The sequence below is a fragment of the Haliotis rubra genome, unplaced genomic scaffold (genome assembly GCF_003918875.1).
Source record: "Haliotis rubra isolate DU_JTF1 unplaced genomic scaffold, ASM391887v1 Scf888, whole genome shotgun sequence".
Lineage (NCBI taxonomy): Eukaryota > Metazoa > Mollusca > Gastropoda > Lepetellida > Haliotidae > Haliotis > Haliotis rubra.
Genome location: NW_025767621.1, coordinates 325,412 through 339,456, shown reverse-complemented (window position 1 = coordinate 339,456; position 14,045 = coordinate 325,412). Strand labels below are relative to the sequence as shown.

At 39.6% G+C, this 14,045-nt stretch overlaps 1 protein-coding gene across 2 annotated transcripts; it reads right to left on the bottom strand.

The window, feature by feature from the left end:
• Positions 1 to 3,823: 3,823 nt before the first annotated feature.
• LOC124263528 (transforming growth factor-beta-induced protein ig-h3-like) lies at positions 3,824 to 12,227 on the bottom strand. Of its 2 annotated transcripts, XM_046698189.1 has the most exons (7): positions 12,005 to 12,227; positions 10,422 to 10,618; positions 9,300 to 9,314; positions 8,618 to 8,804; positions 8,109 to 8,210; positions 6,941 to 7,054; positions 3,824 to 4,026 (listed from the first exon to the last, which is right to left on the bottom strand). In XM_046698189.1, exons 1-7 carry the CDS (start codon positions 12,165 to 12,167, stop codon positions 3,878 to 3,880), a joined length of 927 nt encoding a protein of 308 aa, XP_046554145.1. In that variant the 5' UTR covers positions 12,168 to 12,227; the 3' UTR covers positions 3,824 to 3,877. The 2 variants fall into 2 exon arrangements, with proteins under 2 accessions (XP_046554145.1, XP_046554146.1); XM_046698190.1 differs by lacking the exon at positions 9,300 to 9,314.
• Positions 12,228 to 14,045: the final 1,818 nt, after the last annotated feature.

Here is a 14,045-nt window from a genome sequence, read left to right as displayed (position 1 = left end):
TTGTCGATAAACTAAATCTCTGACGAATGACAGATTGTAAGGGCGTTTTGAAACCTTTTGAAATATAATGAAATTGTATACTTAAAGGGATATATGAGCACATGCCACACAAAGGACCTTCTCGACACACACTCCATGCCGTATTACGTTATCGTGAGATGACACGGTCACCCACGTTACTTATCACCTAACTAAGTGCAATTTACCCACTATCAGCTATTGATAGGACAGCTATTGTTACATTGTATTCACAGTACATAAACATTTACGCATAATGCTTTTGATGTATTATGGAATCAATAATTATTGATTTCAGAAAGATCTGGGATAATACGGATGACAATATCAAATATTATCTTATACATTTACCAGATACAGACATAGGTAAATACAAACAATATCACTAACAATTCGAGTGGTGGAGCTTGATTCTATCGACCTCCTTAAAGGTATCAAGAGATGTTTTATAGCACCCAGTTTCAGACAGAGCCCTATGAACTACGTGGTACTTTGAGGATAACTGTGGGCGTGAGATGCATTCTGTAAATGTAAGCACTCTAGTTTTACGATTTTGAAAGCCTATTCACGTTTTTGCCTTTAAATCAACGTGCTGCTTTAATCTGTTTTTACCATACTTAAAACCAGAGAACATATAATAAATAAAATGGTTTCTGGTGAAGAAACAGGATAATAGGCGATATCTTTCAAATTATCTTCCCTTGACCAATCCGCTGAGTGCGCTGATCTTGACTGTCCAACCTTTAACTGGCAGCGCATGTCTTATGCGCGATGCCAGCGGTATGTGTTACCATTTGACTTAGAGACAGTTAACCAGTATAGCCTTCACCGGTAACGTTCGCGCGGGTGCATGGACAGTACATCTTTTCCCTTAAATGAAAAGCGAGTGTTATGTCCTGAAATATACTTAGGGGAAAAAATAAGGGATCACATGAAAGTGCAAGTGTTCCTTTATTTTTGTCCCAGGTTTATTCACAAGCTTAGTATCTCACAAGTGTGAAGAAACCTGGAAAAAAATAAAGGAACACTTGTGCTTTCATGTGATCCTTATTTGTTTCCCTCAGTATATGTGTTAAATGATTCCATGATATATCGGGGATGCCTATGTTTGATTGCTTATGATGCAATAATGAATCACCAGATGGTCGTTCGCAGCGAGGCGGTAGAATCAGCTGACTGTTCATTTCATGTCATGTTTTGTCGTTTTGTTCACGTTTTGCAGTGGCAAATGTAAGTTTTGCACTTAATGTCAGAATATATCATACTTTTAAACACGTGCTGTATTTCCATTGTATATGTACTCAAATCCCTTCTGTGCGAGATAAAACATTTAATTCTGGATCAGCTGTAGGCAAGGTTCACAGTATAAAAAGAGCCAATGTCTGTAAACAAGTACAGTCAAATCCCGATGAGTCGAATGCCGGTGTCCCGAATATTATGCATTACTCGAAGTACCTGTCAGTCCCGACCATTCCCTGTTATAGTTGTCATCATTTGATTTCCGGTTACACGAAGTCATCTCATAAATACACACGATGACTCGAAAAGGAAATTTGGTCCCATGAGATTCAAACAACAGCAATCTTGTATACATAAGCCGAAGTCAGTCAATGAGAAGTTGACTGGTGTAGCAAACTGATCCAGTTAACAAACCAGCGCGGCTCACACCTTTCCGCCATTGACGGGTGAGTTCAAAAGGCAGATTAGTGATTTTACGGAAATCACTGTCTGTGCTAATCAGACTGGAACTGATAAGGTGCCCCTATTAGTGATAGGGAAATCATTAGATAAGCAAATGCTTAGGCGGAGGAATTAGGACTGGATCATCTTTTTTTCTGCCCTCATAGACATACCTATGTCTCGAATACATGGATAAGTCGAATTTATTACTTGGTCCCCAGCGATTCGACTAATCGGGATTTGACTGTATAGCTTATAAACAGTTCAATAAGTGAAGGCGTCCGTCCCCAGTTGGGCGTTGTCTTCAATATCTGTTTTGACCACCATGGACTGAATAAGTCTTTGAATTCGACCTTGTGGAATTCTGGCAATTGAAATGCCTGCGACAGTTGATCTTACGTCTGGGGCGCTGGTTGACGTCATCCCACAGGAGCACTGTAATGTTCTCATTCTGAAGATTCTTATTTATTTATCAGGGAGATTGTAGCAGTTATTAGTTATTGTACGTAACTGCTACGAACTCCCCGAAGAGTAAACAACGAAACATGTTGGCGAAAAAGGCATTCTGTTTTTATTTATCTATCTAATATTTATGACTGAACACCTGTACAGTTTTGGACATTTTGTGCGCACAGGGTTGTGTACTGTACACTAGGGGGTGTGACAACACTGAGAGAGCATGTACACAAAGTTGACTACAAGGTTTTACACCCGGTCACAGGTGGGCTCGATCCCGGCACCTTAAACTCGCTGGATAACTAGCATGGCGCCTTAGATCGCCCGCCCATCGCGCCCCTGCTAGTGTCCTTATGAATCGAAATAATTCACGCTGATGTGAGCTTAAACAGTGACTCCATAGACGACGACAACGGACAGCATGTGACACCCTCGTTAGGTCCATACCTTAACCAACCAATATTTGTACCCACACATTTTTACTCAGTTTCTTTACTCAACCCAAACACCCATTTGATGGCTTTAACCCATCTACACAGTACACACATACTGGACATACAGACCTACAGTGACACCCCAACTGATAAACGCCCATCCATACTTACATATACTTCCCATCCGAAGGTCAGACGCACTTAAAACACTCACTATATCTTCATGCATATATATATGGTTACATCGAAGCTTAATTTCTACACTAATTTTGGGGAACCAACTGCAACCCTTATATAGATGAATTGTACGAGGATCATGCATCAAATTGCTGAAACACATGTGGAAATATCGTCCATGTGAACAACTGCGTTTTGGTGTAAAGTTTTGTTAAGAATTCGCCAATTTTCACTGATTTTTATCATTTATTGAACTCATGATAATAATCTTTTCAACGTTACGAATTTGTTTTACAGTACATCAGTTCATGTGTAAACAGTACCTTTAAACAGTATGGAATATTTTGCCAAATTTAGTTTAGAACAGTTGCCTGAAGTAAGTGCTATATTTATACTAGTGAGTCTAACTTTTGATGGAAGTATATATCCAGACAGGAAGACAGACAGACAGACAGACATATAGACATGCAAACATTTATAAACACCTTTTATCAATGTCATTGCTCAAAAGCGCTCTCTGAATCAACTTTATTAATGTTAAGAGGTGAATAGGTGCGTCTTGAAATCACTTTTAAAACAGGACAGTTAGATTTCGGAACAAAGGATGGCTGGAAGATTGTTCCAGAGGAGGGTTCCTGTTTTAGAGAAAGACCTGTCCCATTATGACTTAGTTCTAGTTTGTGGTATTTCAAGGTGAGACTGGTCCCGGAGTGATCTAGTTGGGTGATATGGTGTCAGGAGATCCGAGAGGTATTTTGGACCTAGACCATTTCAGCACTTGAAAACAAGGAGCAGGATTTTGTACTCGAGTCTGAAGCGAATTGGAAGCCAGTGTAGAGTTTTCAAGGCTGGGGAGATGTGTTCAGTCCTTTCAGTTTGACAGATCAATCATGAGGACTGTTCTACCAGCAGCAATGGCTAACAGTCATCACACTGAAGTGATGTATCATAGACCACTAAGTCAACCATACTCTGTTATCAAAATACTTTCATTTTTGTAGTATAACAACTACGGATTTCGAAAGAATGCTTTAAAAGACAACTACACACCAAAAATATATGATGCATGATTTTATTCAATCAAAATTACATGGGAATTCAAGCTGACGTCTTCAAACTGCAGTCGTTGTTCCGGCAGTCAAAGCCTTCACCTGGCCAGACAATGAGCTTGGGATGAGGACTTCATCAATGACCTGGACAACTCCATTTGTAGCACTCAGTTCGTTGCCCACCATGCTGCCATTGTCGGCCTCGTAGCTAACTACAGTGTCAAAGACAGGATGAAGTCAGTACAAGCAGCATATTGTTTCACACCACGATTTCACAGTCTCTACCCTTTGTATAATGCATTGGGGCGTGTAATGTGACGGACAATATTCGCTCTAAATACTGTACATATCAATCGGGACGGTGGGGTAGCCTAGCGGTTAAAGCGTTCGCTCGTCACGCCGAATGCCCGGATTCCATTCCCTACATGTGTACAGTGTGTGAAGCCTCTTTCTGGTGTCCCCCGCATTGATGTTGCTGGAAATATTACCATACTCACTAACTACATATCATTTCATTGTCATTCGTTTAAGACAATACTTTACCTCAGTACCTGACAGCTTTTTTTTAGCCAGTTTCGTCTTTTTATTAAATGATCATGGGTTTTATAACTACACAATCAGCCTCTACACAATCAGCCTCTACACAATCAATATCTACACAATCAGTCTCTACACAATCAGTATCTACACAATCAGTATCTACACAATCAGCCTCTACACAATCAATATCTACACAATCAGTCTCTACACAATCAGTATCTACACAATCAATATCTACACAATCAGTATCTACACAATCAGTCTCTACACAATCAGTCTCTACACAATCAATATCTACACAATCAGTCTCTACACAATCAGTCTCTACACAATCAGTCTCTACACAATCAATATCTACACAATCAGTCTCTACACAATCAGTCTCTACAACAGTCTCTACACAATCAGTCTCTACATAATCAGTATCTACACAATCAGTCTCTACACAATCACTATCTACACAATCAATATGTACACAATCAGTCTCTACACAATCAGTCTCAAAGCTATCGGATACCCTATTGACACAGTACCTTTATCTTTTATAGATATTGAGAGATCACTTCTGACTTCATCATAATACTTAAAAGGGGACCTGCGTGTTTCGTACAGTCTCATTATGATTAGAACGCATGCATGTATTTCACGAAATCTGGTCGAACACTTCAAAAAGTGTTCGAACTGTTCACGCCCATGCATGATAATATGGAAAGGCGTGTGTTTCTGTTATAGATCTTTTGAAAAAAGCGAGGGGAACACTTCTGATGTGATTTTCATGAAATATACAATCAATACTTATCCGTTTATTTCATCATATCTGGTCTCACACTTCAAAATGTGTTCGAATTAAGTGCTGTTGGAGGGAGTGGGGCACAAGGATTTCACGATAATGCATAAAATACTGAAACCTTGACCAATAGTCGTGCACCATATGTTTTGGCTAAGATGTTTTGCCGGGATAATATTGACTGTGACTCTGTCATGGACAAATTGGAGCGCAGTTCGGCAAATCATTGCCAAACTTGTATGGACCCACCCACAAAACGTACATGCTGGGTAACGTTGACGTCCAAATAGAGCTCAGCTCTAGCGTCTTCTCTTTAACGAGTCATAATAATGGTAACTCGTGGCACACCACGACTTCAACGTGTTCACCGAGGCCACGTGATTGTTGACTCACAATGCATACATAGGAAGTTGATTTATTCCAAAATATTCTTGACACATAAATAATTCACTTCCCTTGCCAGACATTTACTAGTATATGAGTTCCTGTAGTTTCTCCTTTTAACGTAAAGCACTATCTGACCAGACACCTCAGATACTACAGAGAGTAACACAAATAAACAAGGAATGTTTAAAGCAGTATTCTGTTTATACACCTCCAAGGCGAGGAGATCACTTCAGACTGTAACACAAATAAACAAGGAATGTATAGAGCCCTATCTGTTCAGACACCTCAACGGTGAGGAGAACACCAAGGACAGTAACCAAAACTGACCACGATTCATTGAGCAAAGCTATCGTTGCGCTAAGTTAATCGTAACACAAATAAACAAGGAATGTATAGAGCCCTATCTGTATATACACCTCCAAGGCGAGGAGATCACTTCAGACAGTAACACAAATAAACAAGGAATGTATACAGCCCTATCTGTTTATACACCTCCGAGGCGAGGAGATCACTTCAGACAGTAACACAAATAAACAAGGAACGTATAGAGCCCTATCTGTTTATACACCTCCGAGGCGAGGAGATCACTTCAGACAGTAACACAAATAAACAAGGAACGTATAGAGCCCTATCTGACCAGACACCTCAGACACTACAGACAGTAACACAAATAAACAAGGAATGTTTAAATCAGTATCTGTTTCGACACCTCCAAGGCGAGGAGATCACTTCAGACAGTAACACAAATAAACAAGAATGTATAGAACCCTATCTGTTTAGACACCTCCAATGCGAGGAGATCACTTCAGACAGTAACACAAATACACAAGGACTGTTTTAAGCCGAATCTGTTTAGACACTTCCAAGGCGAGGAGATCACTTCAGACAGTAACACAAATAAACAAGGAATGTATAGAGCTCTATATGTGTATACACCTCCAAGGCGAGGTGATCACTTCAGACAGTAACACAAATAAACAAGGAATGTATAGAGCCCTATCTGTTCAGACACCTCAACGGTGAGGAGAACACCAAGGACATTAACCAAATATATCGTTGCGCTAAGGTAATGGTAACACAAATAAGGTAATCTGTAACTCCCATATTTGAACAGTGAACAGTGGGCTACGACTGTCGTTGCGTTGCGATCGCTTTGTGCAACGAGGCCCAGGGCGCACAAAAGAACCTTAGAGCTACGACAGTCGTAAGCCTATGTTAAGGTATGGGAGTTACGATCACTTAGTGCTAAAAACGCTTTGTACAACGGCACTCAGGATAGAATAGATCTCTATCGCATCAGATGACCTCAAAGTGAGGAGATCACACACACACAAACACATGTATATCCCTATTGGACCCAACACCTCAACAGTCAGTGGCGAGTTTCCTACACACGTCCACGTACTACTCACAGAAGAGGAATTGACTTAGCCTGATCCGGTCGGCCTCCTCAAAGGTGTGCAGGTAGGAGGAGTGATAAGACGCCCTGTACAGTGTCCCTGGGACCACGTGGTACTGCAGAACACCTGAACACAGCGTCATACATTAATCTACAGCATGAATAATATCATAAATATCAAAACACCATTGATGTTTAATGGCAATATGACGATAATGTGTGAAGGGCATAACAACGTGTGTGTGTCCAGCATGGAGATGAGCTGAATTTCGATAGATCGATAAATATCTTCGGATCAATCAATCCTGTACTCTTGCGTTGACCTGCACGGGGTCGAACGTCATCACTTCCATTGTCCATTGTCTGGTTATCACAGACTCTTGGCAACCGCCCGCTGACAACTGACAGTTTTCATCATGCCAATTGCCCGTAGACACTCCGAGAGTTGCTGAAACCACGTCGCTACTTTATACACAAAGCCTGAAAGTCATCAACTAAATCAGGATTGTATATGATCGAAAGCAATAATGGCTCACAAAGATTAATCGACCTTGACAGAGAGTGTCAAAATCTACACGCTACACACGCGTGTGGTGCAACCACATCGGCCAAACCATCGGCCTTGGTTTACTGTTAAATTTTACAGATGTAAACGCTCTTGTATAGGATGTTTTTCGAGTTTTATCTATGTTCTGTGGCTTATCGGGGCGGTGGGGTAGCCGAGTGGTTAAAGCGTTCGCTCGTCAGGCCGAAGACCTGGGCTCGATTTCCCCCATGGGTACAATGTATGAACCTCATTTGTGGTGTTCCCTGCCGTGATATTGTTGGAATATTGCTAAAAGCGGTGTAAAATCACTTAACGTTTGTTTTTTAGGACCACCTACTCTTTTAAGAGTATATAAATGAACACAACGCATTAGTCAAAATGCTTTAGACAAAACACTGTTCTTAAGATTCAGTTATTTATTGCTATTCTCGTAACGATTAATTTCTAAAATTATTTCTCTGGCAAAATATAATCAATGCCAGCAACACAAAAATGTAACATTTAAAATATGCACTGTGTATGCATGAACAACATATAATATCGATTTTCATTATACTTCTTTAAAAAAGGCACAGTCATCTAGATAATAGCTACTATATAGACTTTTTTACTAAGGCTAACAGGAGAGACTTACTTTTCAAAAGTGCAGGGTCGGCGACAAGCGCTTGTACAGTTGCACTTCCGAGTTTGTTAAAGGCTGCGTCAGTTGGGGCAAAGAGGGTAATGGGCTTTTGATCTGCAAAACACACGGTGTAGAGTAAATGATGAGTACAGTGAAATCACGCTTGGCTCTAAAGATGGCCCTAATCATGGAGACGTATGTATATCTGTATCTTTTGTATCAATTATTTCAGCCTTTTGAAAATAGCCTCGTCTAAACATATTTTGTTCTCACAGCAAATTCCTCTCCCTAAATGTGGAACATGTTACTTGCAACGATCATACCATGTTGATTCTGTAATTTGCCTTTTGTGATTATAAATAAACTTTACATCATATCCGTACCCGTGGGTTTAAACCTTAAAGACGTTTACAACGTTTCTTTCCAAAGATACGTCAGCACACCTCGGTGAAATCCTGGCAAAACAGCTTAAGGCACCCTATAGGGAAATGTTTTGCGGACGCTGATCCGAAGATATTCACCTTGAAAGAAGTTCTCCAAAGAGGCACTCTTGATAACTGAGGCGAGCGTGGTGAGATTTGCTTCTTTTGAGACAACGTCTAACACAGTTCCCGTGGGTGGCGTCATCACGCCTTTGATGAAGTGAACTATTCCATTACTCATAACCGCATCAGATGACTGCATGGTCTGACCCTCCACGGTAATGATCTGAATCAGATGACGATATTAAGAGCAATGGCAACGGTGACCTCCACGGCATCTAATCTCAAACAAATGACGTTATTAAGGGCAATGGTGACGGTGACCTCCACGGCATCTGATCTGAATCAGATGACGTTATTAAATGCAATGTTGACGGTGACCTCCACAGCATCTAATCTCAATGAGATGACGTTATTAAGAGCAATGGTGACGGTGACCTCCACGGTAATGATATGAATCAGATGACGTTATTAAGAGCAATGGTGACGGTGACCTCCACGGCATCTAATCTCAATCAGATGACGTTATTAAGAGCAATGTTGATGGTGACCTCCACGGTAATGATATGAATCAGATGACGATATTAAGGGCAATGGTGACGGTAACCTCCACGGCATCTGATCTGAATCAGATGACGTTATTAAGTACAATGTTGACGGTGACCTCCACGGCATCTAATTTGAATCAGATGACGTTATTAAAAGCAATGGTAACGGTGACCTCCACGGTCATGATCTGAATCAGATGACGGTATTGAAATATGAGTCACAACAACGAACACATATCTGATTTGATACAGTGAATGACGAAATGAAGTATCTATTCCTTCAGAAATATACTGAGAGAAACAAATAAGGAAGACAGGAAAATTCAAGTGTTCTTTTAATATTTTCAAGCAGCTTTGAATAGCGTTGTGGGAGGAAATCTGAGAAGGAACACTGCTGTGAGGTGGCGTTCCCTTATTTGTTTCCCTCAGTTTATATCCATAGATAATACAAACCACAAAAGCTATCTAAAATACATTGACTTCACGTATATGTTTAAGTATTGTAGAAGTAAGTAACATAACATTCGTCACCGTAGGCATAACACCTTTGTACTGAGAAACTGTTAATGGTACACCAGGAATGATATTATTTTCCAGGTAAAGAAGCAAAAGTTTAAATTATTATATTCCAATGAATTGTAGTCATCATCATCAGAAAAGACAGGCAGATGACAGCATAAAATAATCATCATCAAACTGTTCTAGATTTACATCCAGTTTGACAATGACTAGCAAAACATATGTTTTGCAATGAAGTATGATATGACAGTCAAAATCGTAACAATGTCTACAGTATTATTTTACATTCCTTTGACAATTTTCTCTGGAACCAATATTAATTCATAATTGTAAAAGTTTTCTTATGTGTGGACAGATAACGTTGTACAGAATATGCATTTTAAGATATCAATGAATTCTTAAGTATGGAGAGAGGTCCTGTGCCCGTTTTACTCTTTCTTTCCAGGAGTTTTGCTGATTTTCTTATATACATTTGTAAATATCATAGATTCCATGTTGATTTGGAGGAAAAGAATGCAGTGTTCATGTATTGTTTATCAATTGTATGCAGATTTAGCAGTATATTCAAATCAGTTCATGAAGAGGTCGAAAAAGATGGACATAGACAACACTGAGCTACATGATCAAGGTTGGCCACTTGGTTTGACAACTTCATATTCCGAGTCACAACCCCAGCCTCACCTCCCCTAACTCCATCTTGTCCCTGCCCCTCTCCCAGATTTTTTTAATGATTGATCCCCAATACAGGTACCTATTTTGGAACATTTTTATCTTACCCCTTTAGCGAGATACACGTTGACTCTGAGCTCCGAGCTGGGCTGGAGAGTAGTCAGACTCATCTCATTGTAAAAGTCCGCTCGTTTGTACTGACCATTAGCAACGTGGTATTTGAGAAGGGCTGCCAGTTTTGTCTTGTCGCTTGTGTCCAAATTGGCTAGGTCGCTCTCGGGGGGCGCAAACAGAGTGTATGGTCCTGTGAAGAGTGGCATAAAAATATGATATGAGATATTGTATTATTGTGTAAAAGTGAGTAAATGTTTTACGCAATCTAGGGCAGGTATCGGAAGGGACAAACAAGTAAGCGGTCCTCTGAACAGTCAATGTAGATGAAATGCCCAACCAGTGTGTAGGAATAGGTGAATATGGCCTTACACCTTCTTCAGCAAAATTCCAAAACATATCTTGGGGGACAGTACAAATCGGCCATACAGATTGCGTTCATGTGACGAATTGCGTGGTATAGTATTTTTAGCATGTTTGTCAAGTTGTGAACGTAGTTGAATAGTGTTATTCTCATTTGTGTCAATATCCTGCTTTTACAAAAGTGGTCTTCAAAGAAGGATTTTCAGCATGACAAACAATATGAAAACAAAGACCAATATAAAAATCATTATAACTTTATACAGAAATTCAAATAAGGAATTAGAGTATGTTTAAACTTGAATCGATATGGTTGAAAGCATTCTGTTACATCCGCACGGGCAATGTTATGAATAGGCTTAACAAGATTTCAAGCAAGTCATTACGATAAAAGCAAAATATTATTGGTCTCTTCATAAAATGTAGAAGTTGTTACAAAACTGTTTCCCGATACCACCTTCATGGAATTAAATATTGTTTTAACTCTCATTGTGAAAGGTTCATCAACAATAATTTTACAGTAGCTTTAGAAAAAAATTGATATTTTCTAAATATTGTGTTTCTATGTTTGTTGGAATAAAGCCTACAAACAATCGAATTACTTATTCAGATGATGCATGAAACCATTTAATTCTAGAGCTGAGCAATTGGGAACCGATGACATGTGTCAACCAAGTCAGCGAGCCTGACCACCCGATCCCGTTAGTCGCCTCTTACGACAAGCATGGGTTACTGAAGGTTCATTCTAACCCGGACCTTCACGGGTCTCTGCACTAGGATCAGTTGCTGACAAAGCAACCAAATTTTACTGAAATTAACATGCTATTATCATGGATATATACTAAGGATGACATATTTTTTTTTTTTTTTCGAAAATCACCGGGCGAGATATTTTCATAAAGCTATAGATTAGATGCATTAAGTTTAACTAAGTTGAATCATGTGTCATGATACGTGAAGATACAATTCCATGTAATTGCAAACTAAAGAGCATAAGTTAAGCAAGGAAAAGTATTCTCCCCTTTGGTTCTGTCCATGGACGACATAGTATAAATTGTGAGTTTTCGAAAAAATATGTATTTTCACCCTCAAGATATATAGAAGGAAACAGCAAGTTTAATTTTCAAATTTCTTTGACAGAAACTGGCCACGGTGCAAAGAGTTTCCGACACATGCCTCCAGAATTCCAGAATTGTGACGTGTTCATACTATTTCTTACCGGATCCCTTAAGGGTGTCTGTGAGCCCTGCTTGCTGAATAAGATTAACAAGGTTGGTGTTGCGCCGAGCTGTAAGGTAGTCGATGATGGTTAGAGTACTTTTTGCTGTTGTCTGCGCCGTTGCAGCAACGACCAACATGCAAAGAACAAACAAAGAATACATTGTGTCTGCAGTAGTACCCTTTAGCCAACTGGCAAGAAGAAAGATTAGTTTCACGAACGTTCGTGTATAGTCAAACAAGTTAGAATCACGTGACACAACGGTGTTCCATTTAATTCTTATCTGAAACTAACTTTATGGGGTTAATTTTTAATGACCTCCCAACAGTCGGTTTCATCAAGATAAAGACTTACAGGCAGTGTTCTGTTCAAGGATTCGCTGATTTATGCTGTCTCACGCACTCAATGATTCATACCGACAAATTCAGTTGATTCCATTTGGTCGTAAGCAAACCAATGCTATTCACATTATCTTAAAATAATTATACTTTGCATTCATCCTATGTAGAAGTAATCTTATATATGCCACATATGCTGTTCAATAAAGAAAAGACACTAGGGTTCAGATGGTTTGCCTGTTGCAGGTCTTCACACCGCGATGGAGTAGTTTGCCCTTCCTGTGTTCTCAACACAGTAACGCTACTGATTGTAAATGGAATCAGTTATTTTCAGTGGAGCGTTGTCAAATTGCCTCTGCAAGGTTTTATCCTTCAGCAATGTAATCGTCCTGTGATCTTAGATTCGAAATCCAGAGTTCTCTGGGTTACGGTCAATGCTTTGTGCCTGCAAACCGATGCTGACACTGTGATGTAAAACAATAATGTTTCCTTAATTTTAAGATTTGTTTGTTTGTTGTTTAACGCCCCACTGAGCAATAATCAAGCTATATGGCAACAGTCTGTAAATAATTAAGTCTGGGGACGCGACAATATTGGGATACGATGAAATGTGTCGCCCGTTTGTTGCCTCTTACGGTAAGCATTGCTTACTGAAGGCCAATTCTAACACGAATCTTCACCGGTCTAAGAACTGTCCGACAAAACAAGAGTTTGTTGTACGACTCCGAAATTAAACTGATGTTCAAGATTCACTGTTTTAAATACCGAGGATACGACAAGGTGAGTGTATGATGCAATAGCTTCCAAAAAACTTTACTCACTAAACTGTCATTTAACTCGTCATGGACATATTGTCCAAGAACCAGTCGGACAGAGAATATTGTAAATAATGTTACCTCTTCTTTCCTGCCCATTTTTAAATAAATATAGCAGCCAATATGTAACACTGAAATATGAAAACACACGCACAAGCATGAATCTACACAACCGTAAAACGATGACGTGCATGAGCCATGTCACTGAGCCAGCTCGTCCGATTCTGCCAATTGCCTTTTTACGACAAGCATGAGATCCTGATGAAGAATATACAAGTATGTAAATAGTACGAGGTAATTGTATTTTCAGCTTTATTTGAAAATAAATTAAGATTATTTGAACTGTAAAATGTTCACAGTTTTCACTCCCGAATATTTTGTCATCAGTATGATGTTCCTTCGTTCCAATGTCGTGTATTCGGCATGTAGCAGATGGCAAGGTCTACATATTGAACTGAAGTTATCTGGCCACGTTTTCCCTGACATACTTCACCCTGCATGTACATTCTCGAACCACGTTTTCATATATGTTCACATTGCTTTTCACATATTTGACAGATAATGGCCCAAAGAACAATATATTATGATACTGTTGATCAAATCAGTATTTAGATTCATCATGACCAATGAAGACAAAATGTTTAAAAATTGCATTCTAAGAAAACGAAATTAATATGCTTAATCGAGTATTTATCTTACCGAAAATAAGGGTAAAAAGGGGGTGCGGTGGGCGAACTGGCTAAGGCGCCAGGCTAGTGATTCAGCAAGGTTGAGGTGCCGGGATCGAGCCCACCTGTGACCGGGTGTGAAAACCTTAGAGTCAACTTTGTGCAGATTCTTTCCGTGTTGTCACAACTTCTAGTGTACAGTACACAGCCCTGTGCACTT